General features: G+C 39.3%; 1 protein-coding gene across 1 annotated transcript in view; it reads right to left on the reverse strand.

Annotated features, from left to right (window-relative positions):
- COBL (cordon-bleu WH2 repeat protein) overlaps positions 1 to 22,284 on the reverse strand; it is a 227,681-nt gene that overhangs the window by 127,030 nt on the left and 78,367 nt on the right. The window contains exons 2-5 of the mRNA XM_012733951.1: positions 14,664 to 14,867; positions 10,469 to 10,679; positions 8,090 to 8,318; positions 700 to 797 (exon numbers count right to left, since the gene is read on the reverse strand). Of these exons, the coding sequence (XP_012589405.1) occupies positions 700 to 797; positions 8,090 to 8,318; positions 10,469 to 10,679; positions 14,664 to 14,867 (742 nt within the window). The remainder of the gene's footprint in view (positions 1 to 699; positions 798 to 8,089; positions 8,319 to 10,468; positions 10,680 to 14,663; positions 14,868 to 22,284) is intronic.

Below are 22,284 nucleotides of genomic sequence, written 5' to 3' on the forward strand. Positions count from 1 at the left end.
TACTAGACATTAGGAAAAATGTATCTATTTGACAAATATAAAAGGGAAAAAATTGCAATTTTCCCTTTTATTGGTAGTTAGCTATGGTTTTAAAAGTGTCATGAATTATGTTAAACATCTTGAACTTCCATTACACGATGACTTTAAATTACTCTGTGATTTTTGTATGCAAAATATGACTTTAAGATTTATTTCATAAAAATCAACAAGCCTAATAAAATTAACCTACCAAACAGCTTATTCCCAAATCATTTGGGAAGACCAAGAATATCTAACATTTACTAGTAAATGATTATGCTTCTCTACAATATGCCATAAGTGTAGCTTCTCAAGTCTTCCATTCGTGAATGGGAATACTGATAATCAATAAATAGGATTTCAAAAATGATGGCTCACCAATACCAAGAGTATTCACTGAGCTGCAACACAGGCCAGGTGCTATACATATACCAGCAGGACATGTTGGATGTCCTGTTAGCCCCAAGCCTAGTATACTGGTGAGTATATACCATCACCCAAGAGAACTTCTTTAGGAATCAAGATTAGAAGTGCAAATCAATGATTTTGATGTATACTGATAAACTCACATTTATCTGAAGGAATTAACATTCTCTATTTTTAAAAATTCCAAGATATCTTAAGTGTTACTATCTCAGAAACTAAATTTATACAATGCAAAGTCAAATACATGCCAATTACCTTACTGTTGCTCCTTTTATTAACTTTGAAAAATCCCAGAATTTTTTTCTTCTCTTTTTCTGTATCATCATTACCAAGTGATGATTTTCTAAAGGTTTCTGGAGGAAAAAAAAAAAAAACATTATTTTTCAGTATATGAAATGAGATTAAAAAACATTTCACTAAATGAGAAGGTGAGACTTAAGGGATCTGAGTTCATGAGAAATCTTATTTCATTTTAAAAACATTTATTTATTCATACAGACTGAGGTACAGGCCAGAGGTGCAGAGTAAAAAAAAAAAAAAAACATTTCATTAAAAATTCTTAGCCCTGGCCCTCCCTGGTGGCGCAGGTTAAAGCACAGCACTGAGAAGTTAAAGCCACTTCCGAATGAGTTCAATTCCCGCCTGCCCCGGAGGTGACCACATGGCGTGGCAGACCTCTCCTGGCCCACCAGCTGCTCCCCTCAGCAGTGTACTTCTTCGTCCATCTGCCTGTTCTGCTCCCCACTCTGTCTCTGGTGAGCTTCTGGCCTGTACCCCAGTTCTTTATGTATAAATAAATAAACCTTCAAAAAATAAATAAAATAAAAAAATAAAAATTCTCAATAAATTAATCCTCTACTCAAACTTTATTTAATTTATATAATAAACAACTATATTTTTTTCAAAGCTTTTTGAGCTTCCTCAGAGTTATCAGCCCCATTTATGAAATCCCTTAAATCTCTTAAAATCCTTTAGTGGTCATGGTGGAATTTTTCTCTGGATGTGACTCTACCCTTTTTTAGATTAATAAAGTATCTAAAAGCTCTAGGCCGTGTCACTAAACAGAAAAATAAAGTAAACCACATTTTCTGATACTTGCTCAAAAAGAACAAGGCTACATTAATTTTATCTTTTCTTTAAGATATATTTTTGCACAAAAGAGCTGGAGACAGGGTACAGGGGGTGAGAGGATCCACCAGAGACAGAGTGGGGAACAGAACAGGCAGATGTACTGAAGTACACTGCTGAGGGAAGCAGTGGGCAAGACAGGAGAGGTCATCTGTGCCATGTGGGTCACCTCCCTGGCTGGGGATTGAACTCACGCTGCAGTGGCTGCCAATAGCTTCATAGTTCTGAGATTTAACCCTTTGCATCACTAGGGAGTCCCAAAATTAATTTGAATAATATATTTTTAAACCATTCTTAAAATATTATCATTTTATAATGCAAACAATATAAAATTACAAATTATATATTTTACATTAATTTTAGTGTGCAGTTTACAAAATGCAGTGTGCAGAAAAGCTTGCACTTTTCAAGTGCCCACAGCCATGCTTGGATTATGACTATCACAATGGACAACACAGCTCCAGGGACTACTACATCTGTGCAAATATCTGCTTTAGAAATTAACAGTAAGGAAAAAATGCTACCTAATACCTTCTTGCTGGAAGATCATTTTCTCATTTCCAGAACATGGAAGAATATCCACAGTTAACACAGTTGGCTCACGAAATAATTATGACACCTTCCAGGGTTTACACCTCCACACTTCCCTACCTCCATCCCAGTCAGAATGTTTTCAGTTATAGTCTCTAGGGAACCCCCTTTTTTAATTTTATAATTCATGATTTCTAAACCTCCCATCTCCCTTTCTTGGTGTTTTCTTCATGGGAAGTTTAGAACTAGAATGGGTCTTTCTCATGTTCCAGATGGGGATTCTGAAGCCCAGATTTGTCAAGCAGCTAACAACCACAGGCCGTTCCCAGGATGGAGGAGCTGGCACGTCTGGGCACACCGCAGAGTCCCAGTTGGAAACTCTGGAGTAGGGACTAGCAATCTCCCTGAGGATACTCAAACTGCATGGACTGCACTTGAAGCCTGGTGGAATGTGGGTGGGTATACTAGTGTAAAATGCCTCACTGCTTCAAGCCTTAATTTCCTCATCTGCAGACTGGAGGTCAGTCTGATAACTGACTGTCTGGCATATATCAGTAACTTCATGACTGTCGGTCACCATGATTCATGGATTGCTAAAACTCCACTGCAGGCCTTTGTCACTAACTTTGACAGAAAGTGAATTTCCCCATACCACTGTCAATGCTGGATGTCAGATTGCCAGTCCATTAGTGGAAAAATCTGGACTAGGACCTCCAGAACGAACCCAAACAAGACAGGGTCAATCAACTTCATCTCCTATGAGGAGTTTCATACTCCCACTAGGAAAAGTCAGTGAATTAGTAACATTTGAATCAACACAAATATTGTCAGTCCCACAAAGCACAAATCATTATCTAAGGGACAAAAGCCTCTGAGTTTTCATCACAAAAACCCGAGCCCCTCAGTCACAGCAGGCAGGCTGGTCAATTGCCTCCACATCACACAGCATCCAAACAGTGGGTGACTTGCCCAGTCACAATGCATGTGCCCAGGTATGTACACATGTACACAGATTTCACAGTTAGTCACCTCAAACCCTCAGGTAAGCCTGACAATTAAAGGGTAAGATATACTATACTACTACAGATTAAAGATCTATGCAAACCAGAGCATGCATTAGTGTGGGTCTTGATAATCTGTCTCCAAAACTGTGCAGTATAAGCACAGATATAATAAAGTGCTGCCATCCAGCACATGGCTGGTAAACACAAGCGGGAACATGCTGGAGCACACAGGCTGCTATATCAACCACAAGAACCAAAGACCAGGTTACAAAACTTCCAGAAAAGCCAGCCTCTTGCTTCTCTACCTAACAGTGAACCTGATCAGTTACTACCCTACAAGGATACCCTGGCACCACCATTGTGATCCAAGAAGCGCTTTCCATTCAGCCATGGTGCAGTGGTGGAGAGAGCAGGGCTTTGGATGGGCTCGAAACTAGTCCCAAAGCACTGGTCTATTTTTAGAGCCCAGGGTTCAGTGTCTTTGTACAAATAGTGGCCTACCATGAGGACACTGTGACTTGGCAGACATTGCAAAAGGATCCGTTTGGACATTTGGTTTTCTCACAGGATTTGAAGCAGTCCAAACTTCCCCTGGTGCCCTGCTGTAGCCAGTGTGGAAATGACCACTGACACACAATCAGGTCTGAAGTACTACGAATGGGACCTGTGACACAGGGATGAAAGTATGGTAACAAACATGAATTTACTGCTTTGATTTACTATAATAATGAAACAAATATTGTAAGAGCTTAGGGCTGATAGTACTAAATGTGTAAGAAGTGTGTAATGTTTTGAATTATTAAAATGGCTTTGAAAATGATACAGATGGACTGAAGGGGACAGAGGGATTGAGCCCTTAAAGGCCAGCTAATCCAAACCATTCACTTTTCCAAATGAAAAAATTGTAAGGAAGTGTTGTATAGGGACCAAAACAAAGTTACCAAGGAAGTTACTGGAAGAGGAAGATTAGACCAGTGCTCTTAAGATGCACAGGGTGTTTTTTTTTTTTTTTTCAGAAATTTTATTTTTTAAGATTTGTTTATTTATGCTTACAGAACTGGGGTACAGGCCAGAGGCACAGGGCCGGTAAGAAGATTCATCAGAGACAGAGTAGGGAGCAGAACAGGCCAACTGATGAACTACACTGCTAAGGGGAGCAGCAGACAAGACAGAAGAGGTCTGCCGTGCCATGTGGATCACCTCCCAGAGCCGGGAATCAAACTCACACTGATATGGTTATGGCTTGCTTCCAGTGCTATTCCCTAATCTGTTATATCACCAGGGAGGGCCCAGGATACACAGGTTTCTAGTGGTGGTCACCATCATAAGACCGATGGCCTGCTCTTCTCTGCTGTTCATGGCTTGTGTATTTTCCAAATCAAATCCTTTACAGCTGCAAAGCCTTTATATATGTGAGTTTTCTGCTGAAAACGACCACCCAGTCATGGTGCTTCTTAAAACAGAATTGGTACACTTAGAAAATCTATACTGTATGAGTAGGTAAACATGAGATGGTGACCCCGGCCATGGCCATGGCACAGTTAAACATGACGCCCACAGTTTGAGAGTCCAGATCAATGTTGAATATTCTTCCACTAATTTTTTCCATAAATAAAATATATTAAATAAATTTTAAAATACAGACAGAAATTTCTTCTGTATAGGACAAGTATCATTGGAATTTCGATGAACCTTTTGGAGACAGTGTGTGAGTATGTATATGTGTGTGACTATGTATACATGAGTACAGTCCAAAAGGTTCACTAAAAATTCATGTGTGTACATGTGTGTACATATACACATGTGTATGCACATCATTAATGAGAAATAGGTATCTCAATAAATGAAAATCTGAACCAACTATTTATCTAATTGTTCAATACATTCAGTAAAGGTTCAGTCTCATAATCTACACTGCCCCAAATTTTAGAGCAGGCAGAATAGATCTAGAAGGCAGACAAACACAGGCGAACACAGGTAAATAGAGGCAGAGGTAAGGAGGAATGGTGCTTCTTCTGTATACCATTACTACTTTGAAATTCTGTATTCACAAAGGACCTGTTTTATGCAATGGCCTTCTCCAATCCTTATCAATTAAAACCGCGGGGCAAATTCTCACACAGGAACATTCTTTTAGCCAACCAGAAGTCAAGAAGCCAAACCACAAACTCATTTCAGCCCCCCCCAAGTACCCTAGGGGTACCCTAAGTCACACATCTCCTCCCACAGGCCCTGCACATAGAAGTGTTCATGCATCATCCTGGCACAGAGCCATGCACAGGGCAGGGTGGCTGGAGCAGCATTTGGCTATTGGTACCTCGATGGCTCAAGGAAGGTTCCGACTGGGTTTTGGTGAGAAGAACTGGAAAAGGTAGGCAATAAGAGAATGAGAGACAGCAACACCTGACCAGAGCCTCAGACTTCCATAATCCTTTCTATGGGGGCCATCCTTCTCCAGGCAGTAGCAGGCCAAATGCAAAGCAGGCCTGTATTCCTGGCCTTGACTGTTCAGAGTCTCACTACAAAGTTGTTAAACATCACCATGGTAGTAGCAGGAGGTAGCAAAGTCTTCTGGGTTTTTTTTTTTTTTCCTCCAAACTTCTATACCAAGCATTCCAAAGGAAGGGACTCTACCTAGCAACCTACGTTGCCAGAGGCATTCACCCCTTCACAAGAGTTTCTGGCATGGGAAGGGACAAGCACAGAAGAGAGCTCTTGGAACTTGTTGTAGAATGTCATCTTTACTTCTCAAATATCTGACAGTCAGTCAGATCAGATGGAGGCATTTGGCAGGGGTGAAAAGCAACTATTTCACAGTTGATGGTACAGCATGGTCCAGATGAAAGAGATGTGAATATGGGACTGGAAAAGGGTCCCTGTGCCATGTCAAATTATTTCTTTATCTTCTGGGAGGCTGCTGGGAATCCAGGGAAAAGGCCCCTTAGAAGCGTCCTGAGGCACAGAATGGACCAGGGAATGGAGCTCAGTTCTTTCCCCAAGTGCTATTTGGTCCAAATTTCAAGACACAGATTGGTTGCACTTGTGTGTCCCACCCAGTGTGGGGATCGAAAGAGCAGTCTCCAGGCTTTTTTTTTTTTTTTTTTAAGCATCATTCTTCATTTTGTGCATTTTTACATCTCACTTGTAATCCCCATGGGCTTTCTACCACCAATTCACGTGTGTGCCATTGCCATAGCCCCATGCACTCTTCCCACCCCAGTTCTGATCCCATTCCCCTTTCCACCCCCTATTATGTCCTGGTTTATAGTTGTTCATTGTTTTCATTTTTACTCTATACATTTGCTTCTCTCTGTCTCCCCCCCCACCCCCCCTGCCCCGGATCCCTTAAACTCCTGCTATGAGGGAAACCATCTGGTATTTTTCTTTTTCTTTCTGGCTTATTTCACTAAAGATGATCCCTTCCAGCTCCACCATGTTGCTGCAAAAGGCATGAGTTTATTTTTTTTGATTGCTGGGTAGTATTCCATTGTGTATATATACCACATCTTTTTAATCCAGTCATCTACTTTTGGGCATTTGTGTTGATTCCGCATCTTCCCTATTGTAAATAGAGGAGCAATAAAAATGGGTGTGCAGGTGTCCTTTTGATTCAATATTTTTGCATCCTCGGGGTACCTACATAGGAATGGGGTTGTTGGATCATATGGAAGCTCTATTTTTAGCCTTCTGAGAAACCTCCAAACAGTTTCCATAGTGGTTATATCAGCTTACATCCCCAGGCTTAAGGAGGTAACACCTATCCCCTAGCACCAGGTGACTGTGCTTTCATGAGTCCATCCTTAACAAGGAGGCAGTTTGACAAAACTGCCCAGTAATAGGTTCTACATCTACCTTTCAAGATATAGCTGACAACTGACATAACATACATGTAATAATACATAGTTCTGACAGGAATACTGATTTGCTGAAGACATTTTCTTCCACATACTTAAATGTGGGTGCATCTTTCTTAATTTTTTTTTGGTTGCCAAATGAAGCCCCTATTTTCAAACAGTCCCAGAAAATTTAAAAAGGACTGAAAGAAATAGTCATACCTGACATATCCAGACCCACAGTGCGAATTTATTTTTGCACTTATTTTTGAAACATACTGGGTAAAACACCAGGTGTCTTACTCTCAGAAGTCAAGCCCTTGTTTGGAGTCCAGACTCAAGTAAGACCTGAGGTCCAGAAGCTCCAAAAGAAGATTTGGGGGGAAGGGAGGTTTCACTGTGATCACAAATTTCACAGTAAGTTTGGTAATAAGACTAAATTTTTTATTGGAAGACTTAAAATCTTTTATGAAATTCACTATAAAAATTGTAAGCCTAAGAACTATTATTTTTCTTCTTCTTCTGTTTTTTTTTTTTTTTGTGACAGTTATTTACATCCAATCATCTTTGGTGTCAATCAGGGAAATCTGCTTCCACACATGTCCCAACATAAGCTTCAATGGCAGCCCTGCTCATCCAGGGTTTTATGACCTCAGACTATTTTCAAATTTACAGGGGATGGTGAGGAAACATGAGTCATCTTGAGCAACTGAACTATAATTTGGTGAATGTTAGAAAACAGCTAAACACATTTTTACTACTGGTTTTAATTATGTGCAATGTTTGGTAGTTGAAGTAGTTAAAGACTACTGCAAAGGAAATTCAAGAGACTATGATTATATGTGGTTTCCGGATAGTTTCTTTTTTTAGCTTTTAGCCCCAATTTTCTTTTTACTTTTCTCTGCTTTTATTTATCTCACCAAAGCTTACATGAAAAAAGGAGTACAGGATATATTCAGAAACTCAGGAAGCATAATTATAGTCAAGGGGAACAAAAAATTCACTTTCTGTTCACTTCATCTCGGTTTGGACAGAATTTAAGTAGCCTGAAAGTCCAGTAGGCCTCTATCATACACTATAGAGCATTAGAAAGCACTGAGGTATGAAGTGTATGAAGTGTCTGGTCAACCTTTTATGGGTGCTTCTCACCTCGATTATTGTCCCAGGCGTAGAGCTCCTTGATGCCTAGCTCACTGAGGGACTTGGAGAGTTCCAGCTCCTCATAGGTGACGTTGTCTCTCAGGAGGACCACGTGTTCAGGGCTGACCTCACACTTTGCACAGATGGCTGGGAGAATGTTCTGGAGTGGCACCTTGGGGCTCACACGCATGACAGCTTTTTGGGTTCGCAGATAATTCACTATCAAAAGCACAGATTTCTAGAACACACAGGCCCCAAAAAATTCTATAAGACATCTTTCACAATGGTGTAAACTTAATATATATTCTTATATGTGTGTGTGTATGCATGTATACATATGTATGTATGTGTAATATATACATATGTGTGTATGTGTGTGTGTGTTTGTATGTGTATATATATATCAGAATTGAGTATGGGAAAATTCTGTATATCCTGAATCTTTTTTCCATTTATGGGTCATGCCACACTAAATACAGTCATGTGTCACTTAATGACATTTCATTCAATGATGGACCACATAGAGGACACTGGTCCCAAAAGGCTGTGCCATATGGTTTTGTAACTTCTCTCTATGAAAGTGACATAATAATGAAGTCAATAAGGAACACATTTTTTGGAAAATATCCCTATTGGTAAGTGATGCATGAGTGTGGTAAACTATAGCTGAATCTTAGAATCTCTCTTACTAATGAATAAATTGCTAACCACACAAAGGAACAGACATTCAAGGAGGGATCTCACTTTATATACACTGTCTTTCAAGGATTCCCACCAGACTTGAACACAAAGCACTTAAATAATTTCTAATTGAAATTATTTTGGAAGTTCTGTGAACAATTCAATTTAAAGAAAAACCTTCAAACATGGCTTAAGTCTACTTTCCCTTTACTTTGACCTATTTTTTCCTGCTTATTTCATGATAAAATTTATTTAAAAAAAAAAAAAGAAAAACCCTCATAGCCAAAACATTCACATACATATATTAATATCTATTTAAATACATAATGTATACATAAATAACCATATACAAACTGTATATCAAGCATGTTAAGCTAGAACATAATACAGACATCCAAAAGACATGAAATATACTAGACAAGTAACAGTGGCCATGATAATCAAAGAAAATTAGTCAATTTGGCTAGAGCTTATTACAAATGACTACAAATGAAGTGGCACATTAGAAAATAGAAAGCACAGTTTCATGCATCCAGCTTTTATTTGGTTTCTGGCTATCACAGTGTTCTGAAAAACAAGAGCGTGTACGTGGATAAAAGAGCAGCTGAAGCAGACCTGCAGTCTGGCAGTAGGGGCTGAGGAACTGCAGGAGGAAAATGGAATCCACGCTCATTCTTCATGCTTCTCAAGCCAGAATCATATATAACTCTGGATTCTCCTGCCCCTGGGGGCCAGTGCAGTCAGGGAAGCCTACCATCAGGATTTCTCTTCCTTGAAAATTGATTTTACTTGAAGAATTAAGGAAAGCTTTTTCATGATGTAAATAGCACCAATTTAAAACTTACTAAGCACCTAAACCTAAAAATCCACAGGAGTGAGCTGCTGGCCAAATTTCCATTTTTAAAATGCATGAAAATGTAGTAGATAGTTCAAGAGTCTAAAGAATGACTCTGCCTTTAACTGGAATTGAAAGAGCTATATCAGAGTCTTGTTAAAATGTACATACTTAAGTTTTAATTTTAACCAATAATAAAAAGCCTGTAAAATAAATCTGTGTATTCCTATTAATCCTCCAGTCCTCCAATTATTAACAGTAAAATTTTCTAAGTTCAATTTTTCAGAAGGGAAAATGTCTCTCTCCTCCTCCCCTCCCTTCTCCTCCCATTCCCCCCCCTCCCCTCCCATTATTTCTTCCCACTCCCCAATACCAAATGTTCAAATCTTCTAAATGTCCTGATACTTAGAAGGAAAATTCTAAACTGGGACTCCAATAGGGTAGCTATGGGCAACATGGGGTTATATGAAATAAAATTAAAAGACCAGTTTTTCAGTCACATTATGTGCATTTTCTGTGCTTACTAGCTACATGCAAATAATAATACAGCACTGTAGACCACTGCAGAAAGTCTGAATGAATAGCTCTTTTTTTAGACTAATTCCCTTTTATAACATCCAAAGAAACAATGTTACAACAATGAGTATGACTAAATTCTGTACACTTCTATCTCCTGGATAATGAATTCAGAGTAATATCTATCTAACTTTACCTAGCATGGAAGCAAACTTCAACCGCAGTCCTATGTATTTGTTACTTAGATAAGGGGAGCACCAACAGCCTCCTCTTAGATAAGCCTCCTCCTTACCACCTACAATACCTAAGTCACAGACTATCTTCTTAGAGGACAAAGGGTCCCCCAATGCACTGACCTCGGGTGCGTTAGGCAGACTGGTCTTAATCTTCTCTTCAGGAACTTTTTCTTTCAGAAATACTGTGTGCACATCCAGTGTCCCAACTAAAGTATTTGGCTTAAAACTCAAAGGCTGTTCAGTTTCTGAAGACCAGATCTCAAGTATATGGTGGGATGGATTCAGATGGTTCTGAAGGCAAAGCTCAACAAGTAGGTCCATCATTGCATGACTGGTATGGAAAAAGAAAACAAAACAAGGTTATCAGGAATGTCTGCACTTTCCTTTCCACTGAACTAGGGAAGGTCAGACCCAATGAACCAGTGAATGAATGAACAAATTGGTTGAGTTCATGAAACAAGACAGCAAGGGCTCATTAACTATGCATGATTGTACAACAATATCTTAACGTTACCACTAATAACTACACTCTGAAAGAGCAACCAGTAGTCAAAAGCATAGAAGCTGGGAAAATAGTTACATTTCCAGTTAAGTTTGTGGGTTTGTTTTACCTGAGTCAGAGGGAAGCAGCCTGACACACATGGCTGAAGGCCACCCTGCCACACTCTCCTTTGGGAGTCTCCTGGGATGACCCAGTTCGATGGACAAATAAAAGACAGTAAGTACTAAAGATTGATGAACCAAAACCAACACCAAGAAAACAGCAGTGGAAACGATTTAGGAGGCGGGTCTCTCAGTTTTTCTCTTCCACTGTTTCTTTATATCTATCTCTTCCACATTATTTCTCTCTTTGTTCCCCCACATGTCTCTTAAGTGCTCCTAACATAAAGTGCAAATTATAAAATGTACTTTTGAGCATTTTTATGGTGTCTATTTTTTTTCCAAATTATGTTTATTGCAATTTGTATTTGCTCCAGTGGTTAGAAGTTCAAACCTCTATCAACATGCACTTTTATAATCTGTCTACACCATTTATTTTTTAAAGATTTATTTATTTATTCATACAGAACTGGGATACAGGCCAGAGATGCAGAGGGTGAGAGGATTCACCAGGGACAGAGTGGGGAGCAGAATAGGCAGATCAATGAAGCACACTGCTGAGGGGAGCAGCGGGCGGGTCAGGAGAGGTCTGCCACACCATGTGGATCCTCCTTCGGGGCAGGCGGGGATCGAACTCATGTGGAAGTGGCTTAAGCTTCTTAGTGAAGTGCTTTAATTTCGCTGCGCCACCAGGGAGGGCCATCCACCACCATTTTTAAACTTAAAAAGTGAATGTAAATTTTCTAATTCATTTAATTTTTTTCCCCCCAGATGTATAGAGGCTTCAAAAAATGTTTGCACATGAATCAGGGTCTTCAGTAAGAAAAGAATGGTCTTACTTCTTTCTTAGCTGGTGGCTTTGAGAATCATGGCAGAAAGGTAGACAGTCCTGAAGAACCTGTGCCTACACTCTAATTCCCTAAAGAGAGAAGGTTCACAGAGACAGATGGTAGAGAGCATGATGCTTTGGGGCCCAACTATGGTGGAGGACTATGGGTGCTTTTGTGGGTTTCTGGGTAAACCAGTGTATCTGAAGAGGTATGAATCTGTATCTATGGATCAAATACAGTGTTGTTAATCATTGTTACCTCAATTAAAAAATGCAATATAAAATAAAATTATTTTATGGGAAAGGTGGACAAAAACATTGAGAACTATTGCCTCCGTATATTACTAGGATTAGAGCTGTTGAGTTTACCGTAGAAAGTCATACCAAACTGTTTTTCACAGTGGTGCTTCCAGAGAGGTAGGCAAGTGCCCCTCAGTGGCTCTCCTCTTGTCCCAAAATAAGGGCTCTGGTACAAGTAGTATCTACACTGGATTCAAGCTCATTCCCTGGCTTGTAGCCTCATGGTTTGTGGAACCTTCACTCTGTACTATTTGCCTGGTCATAGTTTCCAGGATGCAGGCAAGAGATGTTCAAGTTGTAAGAATTCCTATTTTGGTTTTACAGAGTGATTAAGAAGCATGTCATATTATTATAGTTCTAAACACTGCCATAACAGATGTGTGAAACTTTATTAGTGAATGTATTATGTTCCTAAATTTCTATTCTTATAATTTTGGTACAACTTTAAGCTACATAATATAACATTTTATTGAGATTTAATTAATAAAAGCTATATATGTGTTTGTACATATATATGTATGTATGTATATGTATATTATATATATATATATATACATATTAAGATTTATTTATTTATGCAAACAGAACTGTGGTGCAGGCCAGAGGTGCAGGGGCAGTGAGAGGATTCACCAGAGACAGAGTGGAGAGCAGAACAGGCAGATCAACGAAGTACACTGCTGAGGGGAGCAGTGGGAGTGTCAGGAGAGGTCTGCCAAGCCATGTGGTCACCTCCGGGTCTGGGGATCAAACTCACACTGAAGCAGCTGGGGCTAGCTTGCAGTGGTGAGCTTTCAGGGAGGGTGCATGATTGTATATGTTTTTACAGTCTGTACAAGATAATACACTAAGCTACATGCTTCACTTATTAGTTCTGAATGGCTCAGAATCTTGAAAACTTGGTTTTGATTCAGTTTGTGGACTCCAAACTCTCTACTGCTACATATCCCCATGTTTAAACAGTAGGAAAAATAATGTGCTTTTTTTTTTTCAAGGGCGTGTGCCTCCACATAACCTCTGCACCCTGCTCACCAAGTCTGTGGCTAGGTCAACAACCCTGCTACTGTTGCCCTCTCCAGGACACACACCTCAGCTCTTCTCTCTAGCTACCTGTTCACTGTGATGTGAAACTCTTCAGTATACAACCTGTGTAAGTCTGCACTGATCTCTGCTGTCTAAAAAACAATCAATTCCACTGTTAGCTACAGGACTGTTTCTCAGACCTGTGTCACTCTGACTAGGTGCTCCAAGAGTAGAATCAACCAGTGGAATCCAGGCCCTGTCATTAGCGCTCTGGCTGGCATCTGGGCTCACATAACTGGGGCCAGAGGCAACTGGACACTGTAGGTCAGGAAGATCACAGCCAATGGCTGGTGGCTTGAGGCTGGGCTCTTAAGCTGGCATCTGGGGGCCAGGAGCTGCATCATTCTTTACTCATGCAACTAGTGAATAAGGAAGGGCTTTTCTGTATGTGGCGGGAGACTGAAGTGGCAGATTGGCAACTGAAGGCTAGGAGCAGTTCACTTCTTGCTGACACAGCTGGCAGCTGGAGGTTGGGTTTCATTGGCTATTGATGGATACTGGGGCCTTTCTAGCTCTCTTGAAGCAATAGCCAAAACATAGAAACAACCTTTGTGTCCAAATGATGGAAAGAAAACACAACACAACTTAGTCATTTGCAACAAGATGGCTATACCTTGAGGGCATTATGTTAAGTGACACAAGTCAAATACAGAAACACAAGTACCCTATGATCTTACTTACATATGGAATCTAAAAGGAAAGAAACAAAAAGACATGTGCATAGATTAACAGATACAGAGAATAGAGAGGTAGATGCCAGAGCTCGCTATAGAGGAGAGAGCAAAATAGGGAAAAGAGGTCAAAGGTAATAACCACAATAATACAAAACAGATCAAAGAACATAATCATGATGCTTTAATAAGTACAGAATATAAAACTCTAAATTCTATTGGTAATTCAAGTCTTTACACTGTGACATTATTTCATGGTGCCTTCTGTGACTGCAGGTGGGAGAAGAAGGCATATGGCTTGACACACAGCACACAGGCAGATCAGATCTAAGAGAATGCAGGAGGAAATTCTGGGTCTGAAACTGATTCCCTTAAATTTGAAATCAATGGATGGGATGTTATTCCTTCATTTAAACCTGAATTATTTTCACTGGAAAAACTGCCAGATGTATTTACAAGGCCCTGGGTCATTTCATGAGTGGGTACTTGAATGGGTCATTCTGAAGCTGCCCTGCTGGCTAGATGGCTTTGGCCCTACAGACATGGCCAGCAAGGAGGCTGGCGCCCTCTTAGGTGTTGCTCAGGAGCCTGTGCACTTGCCTTCCTCCGGAAGAAGTGACTGTGCAGCCCTGGCTCTCCTGTGGACACGGGGAAGCCACGAGGGGCCAGTAAGTACAGTCATTCCAGGGGACATATTTTAGGTTGTCATCTAGATCCCAGACTTCTACCCCGCATCCAGGACCTAATCTGACCTGACACAGGATCCACTCTTCAGTTCTCTGTAGATCTACAAACTGTTGGCAGTGATCCTTCCCTGAGGCACTCAGACTCCTACCTGCCGTTGATCACACTCTTCTTCTCCATCCCACTGGGCAGTACCACGGTGATGTCCAACACACTTTTCTGCAGCTGCTCCTTCATCATGAGCAGGTTCTGTTGGGAGCCAGGAGACACATCTCGGGGAGGTTTCTGCTCACTGAAAATATTCGGGGAAGGAGTCTTCCCAGGAGGTGGGGGAGCTCGAGCCTTCATCTTCTTCCTTAAAAATAACAACACAGGACTGATTGAAGTGGCAGCTCAAATTATGAAGTTAGTAGTAATTTATACCACCTTAAGTACTTTCATCTGAAAAAGTCCTTCTTACAAGTATTTATCTCTACTCAGAAACACCTTCTAAATTGCTTGACCTTTTTAAAGTCAGTATCCCGGCATTCAATGGTACAGAAAATGGACAACTAAGAAAAATACAGGCAGCATTTGTGACAGGAAGCATTATTGAAAAGAAACAGCCTAAACACATCTTCACTCCCTGGGAGTAACATGATTATATTTTTTTCAGATCAAAGTGCAGGTCGGTGTAGCAGTAATTGCTTGGGGCAGCCCTTTCTGAAACACTGAATGGTCTATAAATCTCAAGTATGCAGATTCCACTAAAGGAATCTTAAACTCCTTAATTTAAGACTTGGATTCTTGCATCTTCTATGAAATTATGACCACCCGAAGGACCCAGTATCCATAGGCTCAGGATACTGAGAAAGTGCTGGAGTCTTGTTGCTCACTAAGTTAGCCAGAAAGGATATCAGACCAATATTCACTGACAAAGCCCACTGTTGAGCACTGTTTGATTCAAAGGGATATGGGTGACAGTACTAATGCACCCCTTTCCTCTCTGTTTTCACCTGAAATCTGGCTGTACTTTGAATTCACAAATCATTTTGTAGGAGATTAAACACTGATAATAAGACACCCACTTTGATTTTTTGAAATTCTTAACTCTTCCAGATTACTCAAGGGAGGCAACCAATTTTAACCTATTTGGTAATTAATTTATACACACACACACATATGTGCATGCAGGAATATGCATTATGCATATGTAAATACATTTATATACTTATTTACATATAAGCTTATTTATATGTAAGGACCTTATTTCATTTAAGTCCTGGGAATTTTACACTAATTATTACATTAATTAGCATCAGAATCTATGCTCAAAATAACCTTAGGGTGTTCATCTTATTTATTTCTCAAAATATTTTGCATTTAAGGGGGCTGACTGCCAGAGGCCTATAGCTCCCTTGAAGGCATGCAGGTAGGAGCAAAAGCTGACTCACTTACTTACTCCAAATGACTTTCTCCAACCTATCACTCTATCCCCCACCTCTTCCCATTGTACTACATGTAGAGGTTCCCCAGAGAGACAAGGATCCCTGAAGATCTTCAGATGAGACTGCAAACTACAACCACTCAGGTCTCTGGTTAATACCACATTTAGAATAACATCCAAATCCCATCCTCTAAGTTGACATAAATTAATTTTCAGTATTTCCTTGTTCAAAGCCTTAGATCATATTTCTTTATATTTTTATTTTTCATTTATTTATTCCTAACAGTAACACACTGCAGAGGTATCATCATTCCTGCTTTACAGATAAGGAGGAGACACAGATTTTCAAGCAGACACAGATTTTCAAGCACACAGAGTGGCAGAACTCACATCAAACTCAAACATTTGGTTCCAGAGCCTAAAGTTTTACCCACTGCTTTGTTACTGAGCCTCTGGTAGGAAGAACAGATGTCACTCCATTGTGTAAAGGGAAAATCCAGACACAGAGAAATAGGTACCAAGTATTCAGCTGATCATGCTAAGCCCAAGGCTAAGAAGTCCACTTGTTATTAGCATGCACTCTCAACGGTCCTTTCCGAAAAGAAATGTGTTTATCATTTTTTAAAAATGAAATGAACTTTATTTCTGGATTTTTTAAAAAAAGTATTTATTTATGCATACATAATGGGGATACAGGCCAGAGGTGCAGCGGTAGTAAGAAGATTCACCACAACAGAGTGGGGAGCAGAAAAGACGGATGGACGAAGTCCACTGCTAAGGGGGGTAGTGGCGAGACAGGTGAGGTCTGCTGAGCCATGTGTGTCACTTGCCTGGCCGGTATTGAACTCATGCTGAAGCATGCAACTAGCTTCATAGAGTTGCACTTCAACCAGCTGTGCCACCTGGGAGGGCCCTACTTCTGAATATTAATAAAGCTGACTTGCCTTCCCTTAGAAGAGAACTGAGAAAGGAGTCAGCAGAAGGTAGGCAGAAGTTTCCAATCATTTCTCATCTTTCCAAAATAAACAATACCCCCAACCACCCAGACTCAACCTGTGATACTACTTCCATCCACTCTTTCCTCTCTACATTGGTGCTCAGGTTACACAATACAGCCTATTCCTATACTCCTGCCTCTTATCCATCAATTCTCAGCACACTACAATTTCTTCACTCCGCAAATACGTGCTGCAAGCCAACTTGGAGTGCTGTGCAGTTCATGCCTGTCTGTGCATACAGCACACTCTGACTACATCTGCAGTTGGCCTGTAGCATATTCTAGCAGGCTACAAGGTACTGGGAGCTCTCCTTGTTTCTGGTGCAGTATATGCAGGTGTGTGTATATTTAAACCAGCAGTAGAAAAACTACATTTCACACTAACAAAATACATTTCTGAGTTTTTGAAAAATAATACACATAAAACAAAAATATCTAAGTTTCTGAATGTTTTCACAGCAAAAGTGTGCTGTGTATCTGCATCTGAGCCTGTAACTACAAATCATCATACACCTGTCATATTCAGGGGTAGAACTGACTGCCAAATCACCAGGAGAGACTGACGATCAGAGTTCTACACTGACCCCCTTCAATCCTGAACTAGCCCCATCAGAACTAGCAATAGGTCCCAGAAATTTAGCAAAAACCCTCTTGTCTTTGATTTCTTATGTGCTGTGCCTTGTATCTGCACTCTTGAAGATACAGTTCAACCACAACTTCTGAAAGTGCTTTGGACACTGCCTCAAGACATGGGTGGCTAAAACTAGGATTCTCTCCACTCAATAAAAGCATTTGGAAGCATCACAAAAGCTCATATGTCCCCAGGGACCAATCAAGTGAAATTATAGAGCAAGTGTTTATTAACAAGTCACAACATCTCTTTAGAACAGAAGCCCCTTATTAACATTAAAATGGTACCTTCTTTTAGTTGTAACTTTTAAATCATTTCATAAAATTAACTAATATGTTTAATACACATGTTGATAGGTTGATGAGTTTGTGCTTTTATTTCAATTCAGAATAGCATTTGTATATTTTGAGAAGTACACATGAAAAGTGTTCATATTGAAAAGGACACCTGAGGTGCACAGGGTTCAAGGGCTCTATGTCTGTCCATGAGCACACAGGCCCTGGGGAGGCACTGGATGGATAGACCCACCATGCAGGCATTAGTCTCTCTCTCTGTAGCATTCCAGGTCCTCCTTTCATTTTTTTTCAACTATTTTTAATATCTAGAGGAAGTAGCAGATGTTCTATTAAAGGTGCCAATATTCTCAATATTTAGCATACTGCTCTTCATATCTGTTAGTTTTTTTAAATACTTATTGATGATAATGCCAACAAAGAATGATAGTGCTGTGTTCTGTGAGGACCAAAAGAAAAAATATTATTATAGTGCACATCACAGGAGAAGGCAAACCATACTAGGTATGGTTTGACTTTCAAAAGGAAGGCATTTCTGAAAAATCTATGACATGAACAGAGTTTCAGGACATTATGCTCAATTAAATAAGCTGAACACAAAAGACAAAATACTAAGATTGCCAACTATATGGGGATCTCTAGAGGAGTCAAATTCATGATGACAGAAAGCAGGATGGTGGGTGCCAGGGGTGGGAGATGGGGAATGACTTAATAGGCATGGAATTTCAGTTTGGGAAGATGGAACATCCCTGGAGATGGAGGTTCATAACATTAATGAACTGCATACTTAAAAATGGTTAGGGTGGTAAACTTTATGTTACATGTATTTTATTATAATTTTGAAAATCATTGTTAGGATTAAATTTTCATTCCTATAATTTTACTGATTTATAATTGTCAGCCCATTCTTCATTTTTTGTCCCCTACTACAAACATAGACTCCACCTGAAACATAGCAGAATAAAGAGGTTGGAAATTCAGATACTGCCCTTTCCACTGGGAGACCCAAGCATTAGAGATCATAATCTCCAGAATAGAAGAGCAACAGGGAAATACAGTGAGAAATGAAGACAACCAAGGCAGAGAGTACAAATTACGGTGAACAAAACAAGAAATAGATACAACTAGTGTTACTCCTCAAACCAACAGAGTGTGAAAGCTCTCAACTTCCTTCCTACACCCACCACACCAAGGTAAGTAAGAAGAGAACAAAGATAAAAACCATGTTCCAACCACATACACGTAAGTAGCCATCAATAAGACAATATACATGCCTAGGAAGCAAGGAACATCTCAACACAAGATGGAAATGAAAATGAGAAGGACAGGAGTCAGGGACTATGTATAAAAGAGACAGAAAAAGAGAAATATTTGACAGCAACTTCAAGACAACAATATCAAAAATGTTAAGGTAGATAGGAAGATGTAAGATCTCAGAAAGGTGATCCAGGAACAAAGAAAGTTCTTCACTAAAGAGACTGAATATATAAAAGTTAACAAAAAGAGATTTTGAATGAAATAAAGACAAAAATTACTTTAATAGAATCAAAAAGGAAGAATTTCAGCTGGTAGAAGACTCAAATGAACAAATAACACATTTAGAAAAATAGAGTGTTACCACAAAGGAAAGATGAGGAAACTGTATGAGAAATATATTTAATTAGAAAAGAAAACCTACAAATGATGAGACTCCCAGAAGGGGAAGAAAAAGAAATAAAACTAGAAAACTTACTTTAAAAAGTGAAAACTTAGCAAACCTATAAAATGAACTCTATATTGAAGCCCAGCAAACAGAGAGAACTCTTAAATTCTTAGGTGCAGAAAGATCTGCACTCTGATACACCATTGCAAACTTTCAACAATTAAATATAAAAAAAAATTCAGGAAGCCAGTGAAAAAATAATATCCTATAAGGGCTTCCAAATTAGGATTTCTGCCTATTCTCCAAGAGAAGCATGGAAGAAAATATTCACAATCTTAAAAAATAAGAACTCCCTAACTGTAAATTTATCAATTAAGTATATAAAGGGGGAATATAGGTTTTCTCAAACAGCAGTAAATAGAGTTTGTCATCACCAGATGTGCTTTTCAAATAATACTAAAAGGAATTTTTCTATAAGAAAAGAAAACCTGAAACATAAACTACTTGGTACCAATATCAACAGCAAGAATACCATGAATCAACACCAAATACTAAGGGGTAGAAGAAGTAGGCAGAATCAGTATAGTTAAATGTTGGAGATCAAACCACTCATAAAGGACTCAAAGCATAGGAACTCAAGGAAAACTCCATGGCAGCCATGGAGGATAACCAAAAATCCAGAATAGACACCTGCAGGTGGAGTAGCAAAATAAACTGATAAAAATATTAAGGAAAACATCCCTAAAGAAAAAGAGAGAAACAATGGTGAAAAGAAACAATAGAAAAAAAAACAATAAAAAATCAAAACCAAAATGACTAAAACAGTGTATTTCAATTATCACCTTTTTTTGTGAATGATCAGAATTTACCAGTAAAAAGGCAAAGACTAACAATATGAGAAAAAATTCAGTCACGAATACTTTGTTTACAAATGATTCATTAAAAACTGAAAGATAAAAACAAACTAGAAAAATAACAGGTTAGGCCCTCCCTGGTGGCTCAGCTGGTTAAAGCACTGCACTAAGAAGCTAACGTCACTTCTGCATGAGTTTGATTCCCTCCTGCCCTGGAGGAGATCCACATGGCATGGCAGACCTCTCCTGACCCACCCACTGCTCCCCTCAGCAGTGTACTTCATCTATCTGCCTGTTCTGCTCCTGGCTCTGTCTCTGGTGAATCCTCTCACCCTCCGCATCTCTGGCCTGTACCCCATTCTATATGAATAAATAAATAAAATCTTTAAAAAAAACAGGCTAGAATAAGGTCAGACATGTTAATAATTCAGAGAGTAAATCAGGAATTGCTATTATTATAGTCAATAAACTAGACTTTCAACTGAAAACAGTAATCTGGGGCAAAGATGGACACATTATATAATGATCAAGGGAACTAACCAAGAAAGTAATATTTATGTGTCAGATATGGGAGCACCTAGTTATATAAAGCAACTATTAATAGACCTAAAACAATATGTCAACAAAAATACAACAGTTGTCAGAGATTTCAACATATCACTGACACAAAAGGATAGATCATCCAGAGATAAAATTAACAGAGAAGTAAGTTCTTAAATGAAATTAGATCGGATGAACTCAATGAACGTTTACATTTACAGAGTTTTCCATCCCAAAGCAATTGTACATACTCTTTCCCAGTGCACATGGAACAATTTCAAAGATAGATCATGCACTAGGATATTAAATGAGTCTCATAAAATAAACAAAAATAGAAATTATATTATGCCCTTTACAAACCACAGTGCTGTAAAGCTAGAAATTAACTACAAAAAGGAATCCTGCAACAAACCAAAATATGTGCAGACTAAACAGAATGCTTTTGAACAACCCTTGAGTCAATGAACAAATCAAACATTTTTTTAAAATCTAGCAAACAATAAAAATGGAAAAAACAAGCACCAGACTTTATCCTTTAAAAGCAATACCAAAAGCAGGAAGCTCACAGCATTACAAGTCCACATTAACAAACAAACAAACAAAAAAACCACCATATATACTGGACCCCAATTTAACAATCTAACTCTTAAGTTAAAGGAAACTAAAAAAAGAACAAGAAAAGCACCCAAAACCAGAAGGAAAGAAATAAAAATTAGAGAATACATAAGTGAATTAGGAAAATAAAAGATCAGTGAAAACAGTTGATTCTTTGAAAAAGAGTAAAATTAACAAACCATTAATTCATACTTAATGAAAAAAACAAAAAGAGAGAAAACCCAAATCAATACAATCAGAAGTGAAAGAAGTGGGGGCCTCCCTGGTGGACAGGGATTAGTCTCAGCACGAGCAAGCTAGCTCTAGCCCCTGTGGCTTGAGTTCGATTCCCGGCCAGGGAGGTGACCCACATGGCACCGCAGACCTCTCCTATTTGGCTTGCTGCTCCCCCCAGCAGTGTGTTGCAGTAGATCTGCCTGCTGCACCCTACTCTGTCTCTGATGAATCCTCTCACCTCTAGCCCCCACACCTCTGGCCTACACCTCAGTTTTTGTATATACAAATATATATATATATATATATATATATATATATTAGAAAAAGATATTTACCACCTTAAAAAAAAGACATTGGAGACAGGAAAGCAAAATAATAAAAACAAAACAAGAAGCTTCTTTTACTGAGTATAACAAGGGGTGGCGAGGCTTCTTTTACTGAGTATAACAAGAGGAAAATGGGGTAGGTCCACCCAGGATAGAGACCCTGCCAGGCCCAGGGCCAGAAGGAAGTTGGCAGGTGTGATTAAGCATTGCCATGAGGAAAGGGAAGCAGTAC

This window comes from Condylura cristata, unplaced genomic scaffold (assembly GCF_000260355.1).
Source record: "Condylura cristata isolate star-nosed mole 26May11 unplaced genomic scaffold, ConCri1.0 scaffold00044, whole genome shotgun sequence".
Classification (NCBI taxonomy): domain Eukaryota; kingdom Metazoa; phylum Chordata; class Mammalia; order Eulipotyphla; family Talpidae; genus Condylura; species Condylura cristata.